General features: G+C 38.6%; 1 protein-coding gene across 2 annotated transcripts in view; it reads right to left on the minus strand.

The window, feature by feature from the left end:
* Window positions 1-299: 299 nt before the first annotated feature.
* Window positions 300-25,410, minus strand: part of slc9a1a (solute carrier family 9 member A1a) — a 30,859-nt gene continuing 5,748 nt past the window's right edge. The window contains exons 2-13 of one of the 2 annotated variants that reach the window (XM_063485926.1): window positions 20,267-20,739; window positions 19,627-19,877; window positions 17,203-17,420; window positions 16,073-16,275; window positions 12,754-12,843; window positions 10,257-10,327; window positions 9,765-9,941; window positions 8,812-8,935; window positions 8,342-8,443; window positions 6,114-6,195; window positions 5,762-5,818; window positions 300-5,263 (exon numbers count right to left, since the gene is read on the minus strand). In XM_063485926.1, coding sequence (XP_063341996.1) covers window positions 4,974-5,263; window positions 5,762-5,818; window positions 6,114-6,195; window positions 8,342-8,443; window positions 8,812-8,935; window positions 9,765-9,941; window positions 10,257-10,327; window positions 12,754-12,843; window positions 16,073-16,275; window positions 17,203-17,420; window positions 19,627-19,877; window positions 20,267-20,739 — 2,138 coding nt within the window. In that variant the 3' untranslated portion in view covers window positions 300-4,973. The remainder of the gene's footprint in view (window positions 5,264-5,761; window positions 5,819-6,113; window positions 6,196-8,341; window positions 8,444-8,811; window positions 8,936-9,764; window positions 9,942-10,256; window positions 10,328-12,753; window positions 12,844-16,072; window positions 16,276-17,202; window positions 17,421-19,626; window positions 19,878-20,266; window positions 20,740-25,410) is intronic. The other variant, XM_063485927.1, reaches the window with a different exon arrangement.

Raw genomic sequence — 25,410 nt, forward strand, 5'->3', positions numbered from 1 at the left:
TCTGAATACCCTTCAGAGTCACCAGATCTCAATAGAGCACCTTTGGGATGGGGCGAAACCGCAGATTCACATCACGGGTGTGCAACCGACAAATCTGCAGCAACGGTGTGACGGCATCATGTCAGCATGGCCCAAAATCTCAGAGGAATGTTTGTAGCAGCTTGTTGAAGCTACTATGAAATGAAGAATTAAAGTTTAACCCTGGTATTAGGCAAGGTGTGCCTACCAAAGCGTAAAAAGCCATACAGGAGGGGAGGGGAAAAAAAACAACTCTTTAAATGATGAGTCAGACTCAGGGGTGTCATAAAGTAAACCTTTAATCTCAGATATACTTTCAGATGTGGTTTTATTACCAGTTGTTAGTTTTACAGGTCATTACAATGGAATGCTGAAAGCTATAGATTATTCAACAAGAAAGTGCACACATGACATCCTTAAGATTCAGATTTGTACATCATATAATAAAATCTGCTATTCTATATTTTTCTATATTATCATTCATATGTATATAAAATTAAAAATAACCTTTAATCAACACAAAAATTCCATTTGAAAACATCAAACAAATGACTGACACAAAATAAACAAATTAATTAAAAGGGAATTATAATCCACCGTTTCCAGCTTCTCTGCTTTACGACAAAGAACATCAAACCCATCCCTAATAATAAGGCCCTTCAAAAAGTACATTCCTTTATCCTGTGACGTTTCGGCTGACAATCGCACACAGCGTGTACAATCCATCACTATCATTATTGCTCCGTCTGTAACGTTTGTGTTAAAAGATAAAGGTACTGCTTGACTAAAGTGCTCAGCATAAAATAGTGACACACAACAGAGCCTAGTAAACACGAATGACGACGAAAACAGTCTTTGGATGGCGATGTAATGCCACTAGATGTCATTACAGTGCTGACAGGAACATGTGTGTCATTCTCAGATTACTGCCTTTAATAATCATTAGCCTCATACTGCCCAGCTGGTGAAATGTTAGGAGTACTTCGACGGCCAGTGTTTTAGCATGTCTTAGCCCATGTAGTCATAACCAAATTAGTGCTTACATTTATTGTGCTGCCCCTTCTTGTCAAATCTTCATTATTATCCATCAATACTAACATAAGATCCAACAGATATGTTGAATGGGAGGAATCTCCACTATATTAGTGCATTTCAAAAATCTATCAGATGCAGATGCTGACTTGACCTTTGGAGTGACTGAGCTGAAGATTTCACAGAGATTTGAGATATTGTAGTCAATGAACAGAAAACAATAGCTGCCTGGAGATCAAGGAAAACACAAAACTATTCAAGGAAAAAAAAAAAGCATGCAAAAGTTACTGGGGCCTTTAGGTTAATTTGGTTGATTGTTGGTTGGAACACCGAGTGAGTGATAAAGCTTTACTTATACTTTGAAGCAAGTCAGTCCATTCCTACTCTGTAAAGCTTGAACTCCACATTTCAAAGCACAGGTGACAAATGCTTCTAAACTCCTGGTAAACGTAAACATAAGATGGAGAAAACCCACAGCACAGCCTTCTGAAAAGCACATGAAGTGATGCAGATCACAATCACATCAGATACAATACTTACAATAAAAACTTTCACACTGGAATAAGCTCATAAAAACAATGCTTTAAAAGAAATGAAAGAACAAATAAAGCACATGGTGTGTTTCAGTGAACACAGAAATATGACCAGAAAACAAAAAGATGAACTCAACACCGGCGAGCTAACGCCGTTGATTCTGCAAATTCAACACAACTTAAATCTAGGAGGACACTCGGACAGCACATCCTCTGCAAAGAACAAAGATGGATTACACAACAACGATCCCCATCCTCACCAAACTTTTACAAACACTTATATTTTGCACACACTCCACCTCTTTGCATGAAGTGTGATGAAGTTTCGCTTGGTAGTTTCTGCATAAACTTGCTGACAAGAACAAATGGCACCAATCCCGAACATCCGGCTCTGCTCTCGCACCGCTTGATGATCGATTTATCAGTGTAGAAAAACATTCAGTGAGCAAGAAGCAAAAATGTGAAGAATATATGAAGAAAACAGGCAGTTTAACTATAAAAGGCTTTTGTTTTTTTGTTTGTGCAACAAGCAAAACAAAGGCAAGAGTGATCATTACATGACGTTTTGTAATATATATGGTTACAATAAAATAGGTTCTTCTATAGGCTGTATGGCTTCTGTTTAAAGTTTTCTGCACCAAACATTACCCTCCATGGAGTGTGATAACGTTTGCCCAAAATATGCATTTGGTATGAAAAATAAAGGTTTCTCTCTTTTTTCTTTTTTTCCCCTTTTTTGGAGAAATTCAACTCTTTGGAATAATATAACAATACAATATAATAATTAACGATGTGGCGCCTTGTTATAGGAACTGCTTTAATCTAAATGTGCCTCCTTTGGCTTCCCTCTGCTTGATCACATGCATAGGTATTGTGAGTGTGTTTTAAATTAGACAGAATTTGAACACTGGGACCTGCTTTGCATCTAAACAGTTAAACATACTAATAAGTAGTAGTGCTTTTAGAAATAAATTACTTGCTGCAGCTTTCCTAAAATCTAATAGTCAGACTTTGCAAAGCAGTAAAGGGTTAAGAGCAAAGTGCCTTTAAGTTGCTAAAACATAGATCACCTGGGACGATGATAAAGAGATGTAGAGAAACGGCTCTCAGGATTTCAGCAATTTCAGTTCAACACCAATTTAGACGGCCATAAAAGCTGTGTGTAAATATTACAGCTTTTAAGGGAACTTCAAAAAGAGGAGGTTGGAGGGTTGTTCTGCCAGTCATTTCAGTTCCAGGTTCTGGTACAATTCTTTGGTCTTTGACCACATCCTTGTTGACATTTTCACCACATATCTCCTGATAGTCTAACAGACATGCTGACATTTCAGAGCAAAGGGAAATTCAATTTAGTCAGGAAACGGGGAAATGAGATGTTTAAAGGTCTGTGAGCTGTAACTGATTTTAGACAACCAAACTCAACTGCAATGGTGTAGCTATGATGAGATTTACTCCCTTTCACACGCATTCAGATGAGTGCATGTGGTCCCCTGCTACAGTAACCACATCTAGAAATTTGCAGATGATTGGAGGAGGAGCTAAGGACAGTCAGGCGCTTCTATTCTTTCCTTGGGTGTAACGTGAGGTTTGTGGTTGTAAGAACCTCGAAAAGGGTTCAGTTGTTAATAACACCAAGAAAACAACCTAGAATAGTGATACACTCACTTAGTTAATTCACTTGTTTGCAATGCCGAATTCATCACTCGATTCAAGCGATGTGATTTTAAACCCATGAGTTGTTCTTTCACCCGCGTCTAATAACTCTGTGGCATCGGCCACTGCCTCTTATTGAATATATCCAGACAAGCAGGAATCAGCAATTTATCGCATCAGTAACTTAAATAACTAATGTTATATATTCCAAATCACTGAGTAGCTCTGTAAAAAGATGTGGATGTATTTTACAAACACACTGTTCAACCATAAAGAATATCAAAGAAACACTAGACTCTGTTTTCATGCCTGCAGATAATGTTTCAGTCTTGCTTAGATGGGCAAAAAAATCTAGTTAAGTGTAAAGACTGTCTTAATGCCAGGGGTAGATTTTAGCTTTGCCTTCAGCAATGATGTGTATAAGCCATAATTTATGAATGGTATTCATTAATATAGCATTTATGTTTAGTCTGAATTTGTTACAGAGCTGCATAGAGTTTGATTTTTTTGCCATGACATGCCTGCAGTCTTAGCTTTTTAAAGAAGGTTAGGAGGCATGGACTGATTTCTGTACAAACTAACCCTCAATTCTCAACTCTTGTTATACCCTCAACAATAATGCGAGGCAAAAATGCTTCTCAATGAGGCCAGTTCCAAAAAAAAAAAGAGAAAAGGTTAAAGGTCTTTAAAATACATATGGAGGTCTAAAATATGAGGACTGTGAAAGCTGATGGGCAGTATATTAATAACATCTATTTTGACAACTACCGATGCTTGAGTGAGTTTTAAAGGGTCTTATTAACTAAAAATAAAAACATACATATAAGGATATGACAATATGTGATTTAACTTGGGTGGAGAATTAATATGTATACTGGCAGATCAAAACATCTGTACTGCTTTACGGCCTAAGAAATTTGTAAAACTCTTCGGGTTTGTAGGTGTTGTAGACCCCATAAAGTCGCTCAACAGACAGGAAAACAACTGTGGTTTACACAGTGACTAAAAAACATCCAGCTTTTAACCCATAACCTACAAACAGATGTTTGCATCCCTGAAATTAAAATATGTCATAAAAAACAGATACGATTTTTAAAAATGCACCAAGTGAAAAGGTTTGACATCAAATAAGGCCTAGAGATTTCTAAAAAGCTACAATCTAAACGATTGGATGCCCAGGAACTTCAAGTGACAGAATGACAGCGAGAAACTCGAGTGCAATAAAAGTCAAAACTAGGCTGAAGTCGTTTTTGTGGCTTACCCAGCAAGTGAGAACGTGGTTTTTGAAGACAGAAGCTGTAAAAACATGACCAAACATAAAACTAACAACCACGCTATCATCAAGACGGAAAAACAGTCTGACGCTAAAGTAAAAACAAGATCGTCTGAAACTGGAACAGTCCAAACCTTTGGTAATGCATAGTTCTTTCCTGAATGTCTCAGACTTTCATCAAAACCCTCCACCATCCCTCACACAGCGACTCCAGCTGTCACTCTACCACTGCTACCTAATAAAATAAAGAGCAATGAGAATCACAAACTAATGGCTCTTCCCCCCGCCGTTCTCAGGAACTCTCCTTTTGCTTTTTGTTTCCCGTTCATACAGCATTTGCAGTTTTGGCTTGTTTGGTTTCTGAACCAAAGAGATAATTTAGAGCAGAGCGGTGAAGCAGCCCTCTTCCCTCTAACTAGTAAAGGAGGGCTGCAGCCTGACTGTTCCATAACTGGCCTGGTGTCTCAGGGGAGGAAGGCCCCATCCTCATCTTCGTCTGCACTGGGACCAGGGTCGCTCAGACACCTCATTAATTTCTGCTGATCTTTTGCTTCATCCTCTTCACCCGGCTTTTTAGCTTCCCGTGGCCTCGACGGGGGCTTCATCATCAGGCCCTGCTCCTCCTCCTCCTGCTGGTTAGCCTGTCCGAACTCATCCAACAGATTAACTGAATCTGGAGACTGAGGAGAGGCCAGGTCTACCTGGATCATGGGCACCTTGTTCGATGCAGGCTTAATGCTGTAGGCTTGCGGGTCTATAAGCAGGACACAGGTAGAATATCAGGGATTTCGACTTATTTCACCAGCCTTTAAAAGGGATATAATATCACACAATCATTCCTTCAGCATGCATGAACACGTACCAGTGGATGTACAAGTGGATGAACAAATATTAAGGGCAAAGAATCACTGCACAAAACTACACAACAACAGGCTTTAGGACCGTTCCCATTATTTCCAGTGTAACAAAAAATAGGATAAAGTTAGTCATGATCATTTAAAGGTGCAGCACATGCCAACTTTCAGTTAAAGTGAAGAACACAAACTGAAGCTCCTCACATGTAACATGCTCAACTCCAATATGCTTGGCTACAATAAATCACCTGTACGTGGCTTTTATCAGTTTAGTAATGAGTCACATCATTAGTAATGATTACTGAGTGCTTACAAGCAGGATAACTGACACATGCGTGTTAGAATTGCTCATGTGACATCACGGCTTACGATTAATCTTCTCTACGCTCACAACATACCTGAACACATTTTGTTTCCTTTTTGCACCTGATCAGGTTTGAAATCAGTATGTTTGCCTAAAATAAAACCACAGATTGTTTTACATGCTGGCTGGCACATGCAAACACATTTCCATTAGTGGGGAATTATCTGTTGCAGCAGCTGGGAATGGTAATAGTGTTTCTATGGTCTTTATTGCTCTGCAAATGGTATCGTGTGACCCTAACGAAATACAATCTCTGAATCTTCTGTGTCCCATTATAGACATTTTCTTATATTATTTCACAAGGTACCTGAAAGTAAGACGGTTGAGACTACTGAGTGTTTTCATTTGGCTGGAGCTAAGAATGATTCAGACATCGCTGCATTTACCTGAGGCCAGTCTGGCTCTGCACATGGTCGGGGAATCAGGGGGAGGGGCAGGGACCGTCAGATAGGTATTCATCTCCTTTAACTAGGAAAAAAAACAGATATTGTTGGTGTGGGATGGTTTAGCCTTCGCCATGTAATCAATCAAAACTTATAATACAGTATTGTACAAGTGTCAAAAACTGGCCATAGAAAAGGGGTGCAACACTTATTGAAACATGGAAACATGCATGAAAATACAGTTTATAAAGACAAAAATAGAGTTCGTACAATTCTAACAAGCCTGAAAGTGAATATTTGCTATGACCACCTTTCTTCTGTAGCACTGACTGAAACCTCTTAAGAAAGCTTTCTTGTAATTTCTTTAATAAGTTTTCAGTTATCCAGGTTTCTTGTAGGACATTCAAAGCTCTTCTTTGCATGTTGGCTGGATTTTTGGCTGTTATCTTTAAAGGTGATCCCACACTGCTTCAATAATATTAATATTTGGGCTGTGGGACGGCCAATCCATCACTGATAGTGTGCCACTGTGTATTTTTCTCTCCAGGAATGCTTTTACTGCAGTGGCAGTGTGTTTGGAATCATTGTCATTCTTAAAAATGAAGCTCTTGCTAATCAGAGGCCTTGTATATGATATTGCATGCTGGATCAAAATCTGATGGTACTTTTCATTCGTAATTCTATCAATTTTGCCCAACACAACTGCCTGAAGTTTAGCCCCAAACCATGACAAAGCCTCCATTGTGCTTTACAGATGCCTGTCGACACTCACTGCTACTCCATACATACCGACAACGATCCAAAAATTTTCTAATATATATATTCATCACTCCAGAAACCCTGTTGCCAATGATGTTCAGCCCAGTTGTGTAATTTGTCATACCTCAGCCTTTTCTCCCTACTATCTTTCCTTTGGCTCTTGACAACCCCTCTTTCCTCTGAGACCATTTCTGATGAAGCTTTAGCAAACAGTAGATAGATTAACTGAAGGGCCAGATGCATCTCTTAGGTTCTTTCTCAGGTCTTTGCTGAATTCTTTTCTATTTATTAAGGACATGACTTTCAGATATTGCTTATCTGCTTTAGTTTTTTTGTCCTCCACTTGTCCAGTTTCCTTAATTTTTAAGGACACTCTGCACACCAGGCTGAGCTGTGCCAAGTTTCTGGCTAATATCCCTTTGTGAAATCATCCCGTCTGTCAAATTGTATTAAATTTTCCATTTGTCACAGATTCAACAAAATAAAAAAAGGAAAGAAATTATGTGTTTTCGTGACAGGCTGCTAGTGCCTTTAATGCATAAAAATACAATTTAAAACTGGTTATTTGCTAAGTTGTCTGGTATTTGCAGACACAACACTGGTTCATCCCTCGAGTTAGGTGCTTTTTTATGCCTGAATGATTCACCCCTCAGTGTTAAGCAGCTTACAACACACAAATAACAAAACAAAAAAAACAACAACACTGCTCTGAAAATAGTAAGGTAAAACAAAATGGGTGGAAAAGCAAACAATCTTCAAAGACAAACTTTGTAAGACCTTTAGAAAGGCTGGAGAACTATTGTTCAAGATCACTTTGGGGGAAAAAAAAAAAAACTACAATAAAGCCTGGCTCCTTGTACGCAAAACAAAGAAACATGGGTGACTCAAGACTTTTGCACAGTTCTATATCTAAACATTCAAAATCAGTAATGTACAAAACTCAGATGGCAAGAAATCCAGTCTCTGTCTCATGTAATTGGTTGGAAAATACAGCAACCAAACTGAAACAGCTCAGAGATAAAGACATCATTAATCAATGTTATACAGAAACTTTATTAAAATTATGTGTCGCTTCATTAAACTCTGCAGACATCATCTTGAGCCTACAGTAACTTCTAGCACATTCAATTTAGCCTAAACAGGAGTCTATTTTTATTATCTAATTACAGGCTGGCTAAAATGAAAATAATCACAGAGCCACTCAACTGTGAGAATCAATCAGCTCCTATTTGTGACAGGAAAATTAATTTAAGAGAATGAGGGTGGACTCTAATTGACACTCAAATCATAGTTTTGGTTGAATCATTTTACTGTTTGCTACCCAGTACAAAAAAAAAAAATGGTAGAAAAACTGCTCCTTTGGTTATATGAAATATACTTTGAGTCACAATAGGATGTTTTCTTCAATACAGATTTATTTATTCTGGCAAATGTTTGTTCGAATAAATTCGACTTCAAAAACTGAAACTTACCTTCTTCTCTATCTGAAACATCTTTTGCTTCTTTAGGAGTAAATCGCTGAGTCCATCCTCATAAGGATCGGCCACCAGCGTATGTCTGTTATACGAACGCAGCTGAGAAAGACAGACACATGAACACACATTAAAGAGATTGCAGTCCTGCAAACATCACTGCACATTTAGGCAGGTTATGATCAGAACTAATAAAATTCTTTACCAAACTAAATAAATAAATTTTGTGTCCTTTAACAAAAAAAAGAAAAAAAGAAAAAAAATGTGCAGAACTAATTATTTTAACTCCAAGTCTATCTCAAAAATCAATAAATATGTTATAAACTAATGGGAGGGAGATCCCCTGTGAGCACCAATCAATGCTTATTATGGAATGCTTAACTGCCAGTGAGACAAAGCCAATTTTTCATACAGATGAGAAACAAGCATATCAATAAAGAGTCTAATTATTCATTTGTAAGCAAAGTTACCCTCTGTCGTGTCCTCTGAAGGTTGGTCCTGAGGATTTTCCGGATTTCCTCCTCTTTGTTTTTAGACAGCTGTGGAATAGCTCGCTCTGCTGCAGGCTTGGTAGGAGGCCTGGGCTGGATGTTCCTGACAATGACACAGGGGGGAAAAAATAAAAAAATAACAGTGTTTGTATACCACAACAGTTACACAATTTAAACGTGTATAAACACATAGATGATGCTTAAAGATTAGACACATTTGATGAAGCACAGCTACTTATCTTTCTGCACAACATAACACAAAGGATTTTCCTTCATAATACTGTTTCCTACTGTGCACACACCATTTCACAATTAGTGAAGATCGACTCACTTACACTAGAAATTAAGACTGGTCAAGGATTCATTTAGTGATTTATCACTGATTGCTTATCCTTCTTGGATAATACAACTATCCAAGAAGACCTTTACAGTTACCAAACACTCCTTGTTACTTGGTACAAGAAAAACAAGAGAGAAGGTGAAGGTGTTGTTTATACAAAAGTATTAGCAAAGAATCTGTAATGCATCCGTGGTCATTTAAGCATGAGCCATTTGTCTGTCATCAGTCTTCCCAACTTCACAGCTATGCGCAAACTAAAAAGCCTAAAAATAGGCTAAAAATGTCTTTAAGAAATGTATAATTATGTACGAACACACACACAAAAAGAATGAGCATATATATGGTCATATGTTCATTTGTGTCTCATGTTTATGATATCAGTGAAATTTAAGCCTGTCAACTTTTTTCTGTGGTTATGTATTACACCACCATATCAGGCCTTAATGTCACTACTGTTGTACAATTTAGTGAGTAGATGAATTGCGTTCACCTAAATGTTCCCAACACTGTAAAAAAACAACAACAAAAAACAAAACAAAAAACCCCCATTACGATAAAAATGACTTTGAGCACGATGCTGTTTAGCACTTACTGCATGGAAACAGTGGAAGGCACAGCAGAAGGCATCTTGATTCCCCCTCCACTCTCCACCAGCTGAATGGCCTGTTTCATCTCCATCTTGTGGTAGAAGGCAATGAGCTGCGGCTCCTTGGAGCGTTCGCCGGCAATCAGGCACTTCTTCACATACTTCTTGTTGAAGCGATTCAGTCTGAGAGGAAGAAGGGAGCGAAAAATTAAGACAGAGACAAAGAGTGAAATACATGAATGAACTACTGGCAACAACATTTCTGCATTTATTGACATAAATAAATATGTTGTAATTAGATGAAGAAGAGGCCAAGTTCAACAATTTCAATTTTGACAATTAACAAGTTAAAAAAAAGAAAAAAAAAGAGCAACTACTAAATATTTCAAACTAGTCGATACATACAAGTAATTTGTGATAAATATTGTTACAGTTAGCTATATTTGAGTTATACAATTAATAATGTTATGTCAGATTGATTCTCTTTAAAATCCATACTTGTCCTTCCAGTGGTGATGTCCATAGTGTCCACAGATATCCTCGATGCCAGTGAGTAAGTGGTCAAGGAACTGGGGATGGGAAAAAGCCACAATAATTGTTGAAGAGCCTTAAAATTGTACTCCAGAATGAATCAGACTTTCTGGACTCTACTGACCCCAGTCCTCTCTGGGGAGAAGTCTCATATATAGTAAAACGGGCTCAGAGTGGTGCAAAGATGCAAAGAGCAACACTCCATCTATTATAAATTACATCCAAAGGAACATATTACATTTACTGGATTTAGAGTAAATTTCTTTTATGTAAGTCACAATTGCAAGTTTCTATATTTTGCATCCCTCTATCTACAGTTTACCACTTGAATGTGAAAGTATTTGTTGTGTAACCATGATTACATTCACTCTTATACTACACTCAATACTCAGCTACATCTTGTAATTCTTGCATTACTGCTGTTACATTTGTTGTAAACACCTTCTGAGATTAGTCCGACATCATCATCATCATCATCATCATCGTTGTAGTAAACAGCAGCAGACAATTTAGGTTAAAACAGAATCTATGAGATATGACCAGCAGCAGCAGCCAGGTGATTGATTTGACAGAATTTATTAACAGTGGCACCATGCCTGCTCAGAGAACTGAAGAAACACACCGATGGATTTGTTGCTCAGACTGCAGCTGGCTCGCCAATCAGACCGGTGCTCTGACTAAGCCTGCAGATGACAGTCTGACAGTCGGTGTTGCTATGGGAACAAGTCATTAAGCAGAACTGTGCAATCTACTTCTGCTTTGTCAGGAGTGACTGATTCACACAAAGACTGCCCCGAACTGTGGGGGTTAAAAGGTCTCATTTTTAAAAGCGGCAGCAATGGATGCTAAATAATGAAAAGATCAATATATAGGGATCCATTCTGTAATGTTCTTCAGCTACAAACTCCTTAACTGTGGGGTTTCTCCTTAGACCAGCTTATGTCTATTCAACACCTCAATACAGAAACCAGTACACGGTGTCCGATTTAACTCTTTATGACCACACCACATTATGTAGTGAATATATTCAGAAAACAATCTCACCTCGAGGTGATATTTTCCTTTTCAGCTCTATAGTTATACAAACGGAATATAATTTACATTCTGATACCACTGCCAAGCCGAGAAATGTATCCCAGCAGCAGTGTACTGGGAAATGAAGAAAAGCAACCAAACACAAAGGAGATGGCAGAAAATGGGCTAGTATGCAGATTATTTGCCACAATATAACTTAGTACGGAGTTTCCTCAAGCATCTGAGTGAATCTAACCTCTGGTGTTTTACAGTGAAGGGCAAGCCATTAGGGCTGCCTGCTTATTTTGCATCAAGAGCTGGTGACTCATAGATGCCTGTGTGCATGTTTGTGTGTCTGCTCATGTGCAGTCTAATTTTCTGAGATGGGTTAACGACTTTAACAGTAGGTCAGTGGACCACTGTGGTTAAAATTTCTAGAGTATCAAAAACTACAGATACCAGACATGCTTTTGGATGTGATGAGTTTTACTTAAATCAGACAGTTAAAAGAAAAAAGGAGAAAAACTGTACTACCAAAGTGTTGGTATTATAGTACGGGTCACCAAAAATTAATTTTATGATCCAAGTGTGAATTGACAATCGCTGCGTGTACATCAAACACACTATACAACTATGCAGTACCACCACACCGTCAGTAGGTGGGAGCAACGACCAAAGTTTGAAAACCTCAACGACCTCAGAGGCCTCATCAGTTGAAAAGCATTTCACATATCCTCCTGAGAACCAGGCTATTCATTTATGTCCTCTCTAATGGGCATTTGTTTTTGGTCTATATCTTTTGACTTATTTGAGCTACCCTACCAAGTCCTGATGTACTAAATAGAGGACATCCTCGGCTTTCTCATGTGTTTGGGTGGCCTCTTTTAGCTCCAAAGAGGCAGGAGATCACACACACACACACACACAAAAAAAGTTCAATGGGAAGATTCTTTTTTCCTCAGCTCTCAGGAGGATATTACATAACTACCACTGAAAGGTATGTGTAACACCATTCTTGCCAAACATATGCTTGTTAGCTTAAGTGGTGAGTGCAATTTGCCCATAGGTGTGGCTGCGTGGGTTTCTGGGTATCTATTTCTCTGTGTTAGCTCTTATATGGACTGGTGACGTGTCCAGGTTTTACACTGCCTCTCACCCTGCCACGGCTGTGATGGGGTCAGTGGGATCTAGAGCCTAAGTTTGGTAAGCAGCTAAGAAAAGGGACTGATTGATGGTTGGGTGGATGTTGCACACATTCCTTACAATATAAAGTGGCTCGAGGTGACTGTTTGGTGCTACATAAATAAAACTGCATTGAACTGAAATTCCACTAGTTCAAATAATTCCAGTATTTGTCAAATACATCCCAAAAGGTTCTGAGTCATCTGTCTGTGCAATCACTGCAACTGACAGTTGACTGCTATGAATGGCTGAAGGCAGAAGGCTGTACCTGGGTGTGGATCTCTTCATTAATGGAGCGTTTGGCCTCCTGTTTTTTCTTCACCGCCAGCAGCTCCACCAGGGGTTTGATGGTCATGCCCTTCAAGGAGGATAAGAGGAACAAAACATTATGCAATGTACACACCTCCCTACAGTGGTTAACGTGGTAAAGACAGAAACATATCCGCATCTACCCATCTGTTCAAACAATTAAAACTTATTGTAGTGTTTTTCTAACATTTCTGCATCTCTTTGTCAAAGTCATGAAGAAACTCCACACTTTTTAAATCAGATCAGTCCTGGTTACCGAAATCAGCTGAAGGCTGAGTAGTATTACAATGCACATTTGTTAGAAAATCCCACAGCACATAATATTTTGCAATGTACAGGAAGTCCCAGATTTCAACAAAATCATGCAAAACTAGTTTGTTACATAGTAAATGTAAAAATGGAGCTAAAAATTTGCATAACACAAACAAGTCTTCTGTACAGGTCTCCCTTCATCCTCCCCATCTTATAATAATGCTTGTTTTCATGTATATAAATGTATCTGCTTTTTAAACTGCCAACATTGAGAAATAACTCTGACAAAAAACAGAAAAACAAACATCAGCATCATTCATTCTCTTAATGAACTTTCACTTAGTTATACTGGAAATGTTCTTATGTTATTATATGGCACGATTGCACCGCTCTGCACCTCGGCAGCTTGAATGTATCATTCTGCTTATTAAACAGATTAAGACAGCCATCTGGTTAACGGTAATGGCATAAACTGGATGACAGAGGATTCAAGCTGTTTAATAATACAGGCATGTATGCACAGGAGCCTTTGCCTTTGTCACCTCATGTTTATTCCATACTTATATAAGGACTAATATACAAGAACTTTCAAAGATGACACTCCTTTCTTCAGGGAACTTGCGATTTGATTAAAATGCTGCACTTTCACCTCATTGGCACAACTAATCAATGTCAGATTGGCGCAATAAGACTGATTGTATTTTTTTAACAATTTGCCATCTGAGCCTGAACAAAAGATCCATTTTTTTTAGTCTGAGTGAATTTTATCATCTTTCTACACTTGTAACAATGCCTGCTCATAATTACAGAAATATAACACTCTCTGTACTGTAGTTTAACATTTAACTACATTTAACTATTTTACTGGTGGTGGTCAGAGGGCCCGGTGGCGCCAGTGTCCGGCAGCCTCGCCTCTGTCAGTGCGCCCCAGGGCAGCTGTGGCTACAATGTAGCTTGCCATTGCCAGTGTGTGAATGTGTGTGTGAATGGGTGAATGACTGAATGTAGTGTAAAGCGCTTTGGGGTCCTTAGGGACTGAGTAAAGCGCTATACAAATGCAGGCCATTTACCATTTTATAAACATCATGAATGTCCTACCAAACTAAATAGTTTCACGTGGCCATCTTGAATAAACAGTCATGCCAGTTAAAACATCACTGACACTAAATTAGACACTTAGCCATGACCAAGATCATAAATCCAGACTTGTTAAGGGCTCAGTTCCTAGTGTAATGGCCACTAGGAGACAAACACAAGTAACCCAAAAAAGGGAAATCTCATTCATATACCGACTGACAAATAAAATAATGAAGATTTTCACTTCATATCAGTAAGACTTCCAAATAACAATGCTCATGCAGATACAGACACAAACTAAGCCTTGGAGGTAAAAGAGGCTTCTAATTACAAATTCCTGGTCTGTGCTGGCAACAGAACCAGAGTTCCAGCAGCATGAATAAAATATGTTTGAAATCTAAGTTTTAAAGCGAGAGAATGTGCTTTCAGGGTTTTATTTTAGTTGCTGCCTGTCTGGGGCCAACTTACCTCTGAAAATCTTGCTACAATCCCACCTGGAGACTGGTTTATCTGACATGGCTAAGTGATGCACCGCAGTGCTTAAAATAAACAAAACACAATGCATGCGCAACACTGAATGTGTCTTTATCTTGAATTCATGTTTCCAGAACCAAACTGCATGTCTTTAGATAACCCATATCTGTTACTCCTTCACAGTTTTTGCATTTGATCTACAGATTTTCTCACTTGCATTTGTGTTAGCGTACACACATACAGCACAAAATTACATTTTCAAAAACAGGAGCTGAAGCTGAGGAACTAGTGTGATAAAAATAGGCTTTTTTTCCCTAAGGGAGGAAGTTATAAGCCTCCTTCTGCAAATATGTTCTATGAAATATTTTTATTTTAGTTTAATTCTTTGCATCCATGAATGGTTGCAAAAACATTTGTTCTGAGAGACTAAATGAAAGACAAACAGTACAGGAAACATTCAAACTAGATGTATTAGATGCAAATATACTAGACCAAAAGGAGCTCTCTTGCAAACCAGCATAAATGCTGCTGAGAGATGGAGATGAGTGGGTAGAAATACACATCGTGATAACAACTGATGTGATGTCTAACCTACATTTACCAGCCACTTTTCACTGTGGCATTTAAATGATGCTCAGTTGGTATTAAGGGTCCAGAGTGTGCCAAGAATATGTCCCCCCCTACACCACTACACAACCAGCAGCCCTCTGAACACTTAACACAAGGCAGGGTGGATCAATGCTTTCACGATGTTTACACCAAATTCTGACCCCATCGGCAGCAGCACAAATCAAGACTCAGACCAAACTCCATTTTCCAATCTTCTACTGTCCAATTTTGGCAAGCCTGTGCAAACTGCAGCCTTAGTTTTCAATTCTTAGCTGACAGGAGTGGTACTTGGTTTGGATTCCTGCTCTAGGATTTAACATGTGCTTTCTGTATACCTTGGTTGTAGCAAGTGGTTATTTGAGTTACTGGTGTCTTCCTTTCAGCTCAAAACAGTCTAGCAATTGTCCTCTGACTTCTGGCATCAACAAGGCATTTTTCCCGCACGAACTGCTGTTTATTGGATATTTTCTCTTTTTCAGACCATTCTCTGTAAACTTTAGAGAGGGCTATGCGGGAAAACCAGCTGATTCTGAATGTTAACACCAAGTTTGTCTGGAACTGACAACCATGGCACATTCAAAGTCACTTACATCACCATCCTGATGCTAGATATGAATTTCAGAAGGTCATCTTTACATCTTGACCAGTGCTTAAATGCACTGAGTTGCTGCCGTGTGAGTGACTGGGTAGATTTGTATTAACAAGCAGCTGAACTGGTATATCTAATAAAGTGACCATTTTTATTAAAACTTCTTACAAAATTCTAACTCCAACTGTTTACAAGTTTTATGAGGGGTTTTCTGATTAACAAATAAATAAATACATAAATAAATAAATAAATAAATAAATAAATAGAGTACTCATACCTGAACAAACACAGTGAAAAAAATCACAGTGATAATGGCAGTGAGGAAAATTTCCCTCTCAGGAAAGTGCTCTTTTTCAAGCAGGAAACCAAGGGAGAAGGCAATGGCACCTCGCAGGCCACCGTAGGCTATAATGAACTGATCCTTGGTGGTCAGCTTGACAATGCGGAACTTGTTGATTATAAAGGTCAGACCAACAACACCTGGAAAGAACAGTGTACAAATTAGTCAGGCTTTGTATGTCAGTGATGTTGTAAGTGTTCTAAATGCAATCTTTCTAGTGTCTTTAGATTGCAACAAAAAGAAAGTACGGAAATCTCAGAAGAATATCCAACTTTCTCCGTATCTTTCTGTGCTGTTCTAGCTTTGGGTTAACCTCTTAGGGTCAGTTAGAATTAATGTGAGCACTTTTTTCTGCTGTATGAGGAAGGCAAAATATCCACTTGAAAATATTAGGTAATTTCCATGAAGACAAATCAACCAAAGCCACTGAAATATGAAAATCTATAGAAAAAAAAAAAAAAACTCTTCAAAACATGAAAATGCTAAAGCATACACTCTAAAGCATTGAGCACCTCTGTGTGAAATATTTAAAAAAAATATGAATTTGGAAAAAAAGAACAACAACAAAACAAAAAAACCACTGGAACGATCACAAGACAAGAAGAACTTGGAACTGCTTTCCATCACAAGATCCTGTATCATATGATCCAAGTAAGATGTGTGTGACTCATGACTGATCATATATATATCACTGATCCTTTCACTTTCAATGCCACCCCAGCAACACATATATATGTAGACACTGGAGAGTATGACAAATCAATAACAGAAGAACTTGTGACAACTCAGTGGAGAAATCCTCAGCGGCAATTCCACCAACAGCTGTGTAATAACACATGATGGCAACACTTAATCCCAGTTCTTTTATTAAGAATGCGGCCTTTTTGTGCAAATCACAATGTAACCCATTCACCTCCTTTGCCAAAGAAAATAAAAAGCAAACTAACCTTGAACGCTAGCAATATAACAAGTATACTCCTCTGTTAAATGACACTATGTCACACTTGAAATTTGCTTTCATGCATATATTTGAAGAAGTCGTGCAAAAATATATAAGCAGGACTGACCTATAACCCGTGCAACAAGACACAGAATGACTGTGACAGTGACGAAGGTCCAGTTCCAATCGTGAGGTCCAGCAACCGTGGCAACTCCCAGAAAAATAAAGATTAGAGTCTCACTGACACTGCTCCACATTTTCAAGAAGTATTTAATGGTGGTGTGGGACTTGTGGGATATGTTGGCCTCCACATAGGGTCGCATCACGGCGCCGCATGCTATTAACCTGGGAAGAGAAATGGTAATAACAGATTTTTTTTAGATATACAGAAACAATTAATGTGGGGTTATTTTGGTCTCATTTCTCATCCAATTGAAAACATTATTGACCACAATAAAGTCAAATAACACAGAACCACTTTATGTTTTAAAAGGAAAAAGTTGGTTAAAAGTAGTACCAGTTTTCCTGAGCTGGCAGTAAAAGTGACCACTAAAAAACAGCTCGGAGGTTCAGTTACGGACTAATTTGGAAAAATAAACAAAGTTATCTCACAATTCCTGTCTGGCAGCCACTTCCCTGTTCTAATCTAGTCATGCAATGTTTGTGTGTCAAAAAAGGGCCAAAAGCAACTGACAAATATGCTCAATAATCCACAGCAGCTGGTCAGCATTCCTCCTCCCTTTCAGTATTGGCTTTTCTTTCAAGGTTTTGCAGAAATGATAAAAGGAAATCACATCAATAAGTTCTTTCTTTCCTCTTTTACAGACCAGTAATATAGAAAACCAAATCCAGATTTTAATGTGAGGGGCAACACAGCTGCAGGCAAGGGATTGTCCTTGAAGCTACATATCCATCATTCCTGACTTAGGGGTGAGACTAACTGCATCAGCACCTCCCGTCAGGAACATCAATAAGACCTGCAACCTTAAACAGCCTGAAAGTAAACAGAAAATCAATTGCTACTTACTACAAGAGCTGATGAAATAGTATGTCAGAAAATGCTATACATGCCACTAAATCCTAGCTTGGTTCAGGTGGCATTAGATTAGATTAGTTTCCGAAACCACTGGCTATATATAGAATATAATTTTCCTGCATATATATAAGAAGTATAATTTTCACCCAGTGGTAAGGATATATAAAGATTATGGCATCTAAACACTGAGGAGAGGTCCAGTACAACATAAGAGTATCTCACTCAACGTAACGCTATGTTGGAATCAGACAGAACTCCTTCTTTGTAACTAGTTTCTATGGGTGATGAAATTCAGTTTTTCCCCAACCGATCAGTCATTTCAGATGTCAGCTCAGATGTGTAGCCATGCCATTATACTGCTTGCTGGGGTTCTAAGAGTGCAGTGGAGTGAAGTGAGAACAATTCAACATGTTTCTCCATTTGTTGTACAGTTGTACAAGCAATGAATGTGGAGAAAAAACCCCCGCCAAAAAACGAGACATCATTCTGGCAGCTTTACGGCTGCGATAGTCCCACCCACAGCACTGATTAGCCAACAGCCAACATGGGTCAGGTTCCTCTTCAGGTTTCAGACTGTTCTTAAACAGCAAACAAACAAACAAACAACAACAAAAAAAACACTGAAAACAAACAAACAAACAAAAAAAAAAAACCCACTATAAAGACATTAAAAGAGGGATTAAAGAACCAGAGTTAAAATCTATTAATTTCTACTAAGGTAGGCTGAATCATTCCCATTGTATATGAATGAAACAGTTAAATATAATTTGGTGATCTCCCACTGGTTTACATACACTCAGACATTCTCATTCTTAACAGGTGAATTAAACGTGTCACAATGCCAGACAAGCCAGTCATCTTGATTAAGTGGATGAATTTAAACATGTGTCCCATCCAGTAAGGGACTGGTGAGGTTCTTATTGACAGTGATCATTTTATTTCAATTTTATTCTATTTACTTATTTTTCTGATTAGGCCACTGCAACCCCTGTTTTTGGTAGCGGAGCAGTTTCTACACCACCCAATCACCAGTGCAACTATGTTTCAACAGCCTACTAATACCATCTGATCACTGTGAAGTCTCTCAGCCTGGTGTTTTGCTTGTTTCAGTTTCTTAACATGTCGAGGTATGATGCATTAGATAAAACAACAGGCCAAAGGGGACAAAGTTTATGGTATTTAGAGACTTGGACGTGGACAATTTTACATTCAGTTTAACTGGAAATTGCTTGCTTAGTGTCTTGCTGCACTGGTCATAATGTGTACTAGGTTTCACTGGAATGAGATGTACTCAAGTAACATGAATTTCAACTTAGCAGTGGTACAATTACTGTAAATTTACACAACTTTGAATCACTTAAAATTCAGTGATATTGCACAGTAATACTGAATAATCTTATTCAGTAATACTGAGATTCAATTTTGCTATATCCTGTATGTAGAACACAATCTGACAATGTGTTATAACGCTGTGGTTTTCGTGGGTTGTTATATACCAGACTTGAACAAACTTACGCCATGATGCCGGAGAGGTGGAATATCTCAGCAGACAGGTAGGCCATGTAGCTGTACAAAAAGACAAAAAGAGGCTCGATGACGCGCGTGTGGGAGGTGAAGCGTGAGGTGAAGGCAGCGAGGATCCCGTACAGAACTCCAACTAGAACGCCACCCAGGGCGACTACAAAGAAGGAGATGACTCCCAGGAAGCCTTTCAACAACGTCACTGAGCCAATGCCTGAAAACTCCTCAAAAAGGTGGTACAATACCTATGAGAGGGAGAAAAAGGGAAGAAGAACTGAATAACAAAAAAAAGGTACTAACTAATGAATATGAATTGGTAGGAGAATAGTTTAAGAAACAAGATTATGATGGGTGATAAGGACATGAACTAACGTCTTAGTCAATCCAGTCAAGGGGCTAAGGATAGAATGTATTGTTGGCTGACTGTGAAGCTCCTTTTATTTTTTTAACATGAAAATAAATTTGGCCTCTGGGCTGGTTACACATTGTATGAATAAAATGTATATACTAGTCCCTGTAATGCCAGGTAAACAAATCAGCAGAATGCCAAATGCCAAACAGTTTTAGCCTGAAAAATGTCTGCCTCATATATATCAGTCTACTGTACTACTTAGACTGCAGTTTGGTCACTCACCACAGTTACGGCATCATTGAGTAGTGATTCGCCAAACACCAGGATGTGCAAGAGCTCATTGATGTGGATCTCCTCAAACACAGCAAGCACAGCAACAGGATCCACAGCTGATATGATGGAACCAAAGAGCAGGCACTGCAGAAGCCCTATTCTGCTAAGGATTGAAGTGCTTTCTGTACCAATCTGACACACACCATATAGCAAGCCCCCAACAAAGAAGGCATTCCAAAGAGTACCCACGACGGCAAATATCAGGATTGTGCCCAGGTTCTCCATGAAGGGACGGATGGGCAGGAAGTAGCCAGCATCCAGGATAATGGGGGGCAGCAGGATGTAAAAAAACAATTTAGAGTCCAACACTGGTGGGACTGTTTCACCAGTACCTCTGATGATTCCCCCCACCAGCAAACCCACCACGATCAACAGGCAGCTCTCTGGCACAATGTTGGATAAGTGAGGAACCAGATGGAACCCTGGATGGAAACAAAAGAAGAGACAATATCATATAAGGAAACAGCAAACATGAACAAGTGCTTGATATGAGCAGCAGGAGGTTTGTATTTATAGTATTGACCACCTGTACTCAATGTAAACTACAAAACACATGTAATACAAATTCAACGTGTAAATCGAAGGAAATGGATCTTAAGAGAAAAAAAATGCTTTGTGTTGGTTTATGGGTTAGATGATAAGTAATAAACAAATAGTGTGGACACACCTTGAAATTAACTGGAATTATTTCGAGCTCTTTTCTGCTTTACAGAGATTACACAGAACTAACATGTCAACCCCAAACCACGAGCAATCATCTGTGACATAGAGCACTTATGTGTTATCCTACCACCCACACAGCTAATTCCTTCTTGTGCTTTAGATTTTTTCTTTTAAATAGTGCACAAAAAAATAAGCGTCTGAATTTATTCATCACTGTTAACATCAGCATGAAATGCACCATTCTGCACTGGTGATATAGGCAGGAAATGCAAAAGGAAGAATTTTGTGTGGACTGTATAGACTTGCCAAAGCTTGCCTGTCCTCATTTACTCATTCCAACATCTAAAAAAAAAAAAAAATGAAGGTGCTGGTATGTTAAAGACCTGTGTAACCCCTGATTCTAACACCATCACCTTATGCACTCTAAGGAAAAAAATGAAAATGACATGCAAAAGATATAATGTAGACAGATCTTAAGAGACACGAAAGACCAACAAAGTCAAGCTTGCAGTTTAAATAAAGTTACTATCGCCCTATGTTCAGGACATGAAACAATACATAAAGTGCTATATTTTACCTTTATTTTTATTATTTAAATTTACATTAAATTTTTATTTGATCAGCTAATCTAATTTTGTGGGCATTCCAGAGAACTGAAATAACCTTGTCCAATCAGGTGGTATTGCTTGAGGCTACATAGCTCATGTCAAGGCATAGAGTCTGTCAGTACTGTATGCTCACAGTAATACTTTGTCGCTCCCAACAAACGACATATACAGTGTGTATTTGAAAGCCTATCTTTCTGATTATCAAAATACATACACAAGTTGCCTATCCATGTTGAGGCAATGGAACAACTGCAACTTTTGGAAAAACAGTAAATAAAAGGGGATGAAGATTTCAAAGGGACAACAGAAGGCATCCCACAGTGGGGCTATTTTTACTGTACACAGGTATGTGTCAGTATTTTGCTGGCAGTGTAATAAATAACACAGCATAAACAGAAACTTAAACCGGGCAGGGTTACAACAACACATCCAGACAAAACAATATTTTTGGGAAAGATCATTTTACACTGTAAATCAATAAATTTGGTATTTTAATATTGAATACATTCATTTAAAATAGCACATGTAAAACTATCAATGAGCAACATAGTTACAAAGTTCAATCATTTTGAGACAAAAGTGGTTGGTTGACTGAAAGCAGTACCACCTGAAATAATAGCTGCTGGATTTGTTACCCCTCTCTTGAACAAGGAGAGATGAGGCATGAAAATGGTCCCTCCAATCAGTTTACTTTTACACAATGTGATTAATGGCATGCTAAATGAAAGTTGACCAATTAGTACATAGTACAGCATGTTTCTCAGTTATAATACAGGTTGTTTCTCATGTAAATATCAGACCTTCATGCCAGTACGCAAGTTTATTGCTACAACTCAACGCATCATTTATAGTGAAAGCACATAAGCATACATGTCTTAACGATATGTAAAACACCAGCATCACAAGTTACAAGTTGGGCATTTGTGAGGGTGGTCTTGGTGTGTTTCACGCTAGGGCAGCTTGAGCACAACATTAACAGTGTTTCAGAAAAAGAAAGCTCAACAAGTGCATGTCTGTGCGTCACACAGCTGCAGGATTAAAGGCTTTATCTTAACTGGTCTAAGAAGACTTCATTTCCCCACGATAAGATGCCAGAACTCAAGTGCTGCTCTTTCAAATAACCTTAATATAAAAAGAAAAAAGAGCGTCACCTAAACCTCCTGGGAGGCTCAGTATCCAACTGGGTCAACAAAGATATTCTATGAGAACTGCTTGAACACAGTAAACAAGAACTTTATGAAATTTCAGCCAAAAGGATGGGATGCGAGCAGGATGGAAATTCCGCTGCTCTTTCTGAAATTTTTCAAAACACAGTGTCTTCTCAGAAGAGAGGGTCAATGTGCTCTCAAGAGGCTTCGACAATAAAGCTAAATTAGCACCACAAATTAGCACCTTGGTGATTACAGCATCTCGACTCCCATAGACACAGTTACATAATTACAAAGCTTCTTCTAAACGTGTTGCAGGCATCAACACTACAGGGATATCTGTTAGTGTGGGGGACATCAAATTACACGAATCAGCCTGCACACCCCAGCCAAGCTAATTGGTACTCAGCAGAACAGAATTTAAAGTGAAAGGCCTTCCTCAGAATGAATACCCATGATAACATTTTACACAAAAATGCCTGCCAACAACTGTGGTAGGTCATATCCATTTATCATTTTGCTTCCATGATAATGCATAAATAATTGCAACCATTTCAAGTAATTTTGAAGTTACTGTTCTAAATTTAAAAGCATAAAGTATGCTTAATATGTTATTCGCGTTAATTGGCGATCAAAACAAACTTGTAGTTCAAACCATTGTCAATATAAATGGAGAACTTCAGGTGAGAGGTACAACAGTATCTTGAGCCATCTGTAAAACAGTGGAGCCTACGCCATGGTTTGTTGCAGCCATTTCAGCCAGTGGCATTGGGGCTTTTCATAATTGATGGAATTATGCAATACCATCTGGAAAGCATCTAATTTGCAACAGTTTCATTTTTCAGGCTGTCAATGATCCCAAACTATATTGACCCCCCCAAAAACCCCAAAACATTACACACATCCATTGGAATACTGTCAGTCATGGATTGGCCTCCCCAGCGCTGGGATCTCAACATTATTAAAGGACTGTTGGGTTAACTTGGCAAAGAACAGTGCAAAAGGCAGCCAAAATCCAGAGAGCTTTGAATGTTCTTCAAGTATTCCTGAAGATTAAAGTAATCTTCAGGAATAGTTTACTATTTCCATCTTATACCCATTTCCATTTTTGCTTGCACATTTCAATAGATCACTTCACCCATTTCCCACTTTCCTATCAAAAAATAAAAAATGAGAGGCGGGCGCCACATGACTTTAACACAGTCCTGTAACTTAACTAAATCTGATTTTTTTTTTTTAGCAATGCTCACGCAGAAAGCACAAAGTGTCATACAAAGATTTTACAAGTCTAAACCTCTCGTCACACCAGGAGAGAGCTCTAAGGCTACGTTCACACTGCAGGCGAAAGCGCATCAAATCCGACTTTTTGGACCCTATGCGACCCATATCCGATCATGGTATGACAGTTTGAACAGCACAAATCCGATATTTTCAAATCCGATCTGGGTCACTTTCGTATGTGGTACTGAATCCGATACATATCTGATGTTTTAGAAAGCGACTGCTGTTTGAACGGTCATGTCGCATTAAATCCGTCTTTTACGTCACTGACACAAGACAGACGCCAATTATCAGCGCCGGAGAAGCGCCCAAGAAGACATTGTGAAGGTTTCCTGGCCATCCAGTGTAGATGTTAGTGAAACCGTTGGGAAGACAACGTTGGAGAAACGTGAACATTTTATTTGTACTGTATAATCTGCAGATTCTGACAGAAATCTGCAACTATCCTTTGAAGCACCGCTCCTCTCTAAAACAGCAATAAGGATCATTATTAGGCCATATGTAAATAACAAAATAACTTTAGAACTTAAAGCAAAATTGGGAAACGTAAAGTCTGAAACAGTCAAACAATATTGTTTGCTCTGGGTCTAAACAGAGCGCGTTGTGTGTGACGTCTTCTTTTGCGCATGCGGGCCGCTTTGAGGGCTCACATTAGAGCGCGTTTGCTGTCACATTTTATTTGTAGTGTGAACGAGCAGACAAAAAAAATCGGATTTGATCAAAAAAATCTGAATTGAGCATTAAGACCTGCAGTGTGAACGTAGCCTTATTCAACGAAAAGAGCATCTCATTATACCCAACTGTGAGTCTGAGTAAAGGAAATCTACATCACATGTACGGTTTTTCCAAAGTATTTTCTTTCTTTTTTTTCCAAAAGATAACATATGTAAGAGGGTGGGAAGTCAGCAGTGGTATTAATAGAAGACAAACAGAAGATCCCTTCTGCAAAGTACTCTTCTGATTGACGCTGATTGAATCTAGAATAAAACTAGGGCATTAAACAAGGAAAAGTTCAATCTCAAGGACATGAAATACCCCTGCAAAACATTTCTAAACTGCTCTAATGACTGAGTGTTGCAAAGAAACACAAAGCCCTTAATGATAAAATGTTGGGCAGTATGGTACTTGACGAAAGGGCAAACAGGTCACAACTGTATGGTATAAATGTATTTCTGCTGGTGCATTGAGCAGAGGCAAACTTAATACTGGACCCAAGAATGAAACTCTAAATGTGCCATTATCATTCATGGGTGACTGTGCATGCTGGACATGTATGCCAGTATCATTACAGACCCTTCTAAATATAAAATTATTAACACATGAAATATTGGGGGCTAAAGGTTAAGTTAAAGTAGACTGAACAACCCATCCTAAGCTAAGTGTTGACAGCACA

This window comes from Pelmatolapia mariae, linkage group LG10_11, assembly GCF_036321145.2.
Source record: "Pelmatolapia mariae isolate MD_Pm_ZW linkage group LG10_11, Pm_UMD_F_2, whole genome shotgun sequence".
In the NCBI taxonomy this organism is placed as follows: domain Eukaryota; kingdom Metazoa; phylum Chordata; class Actinopteri; order Cichliformes; family Cichlidae; genus Pelmatolapia; species Pelmatolapia mariae.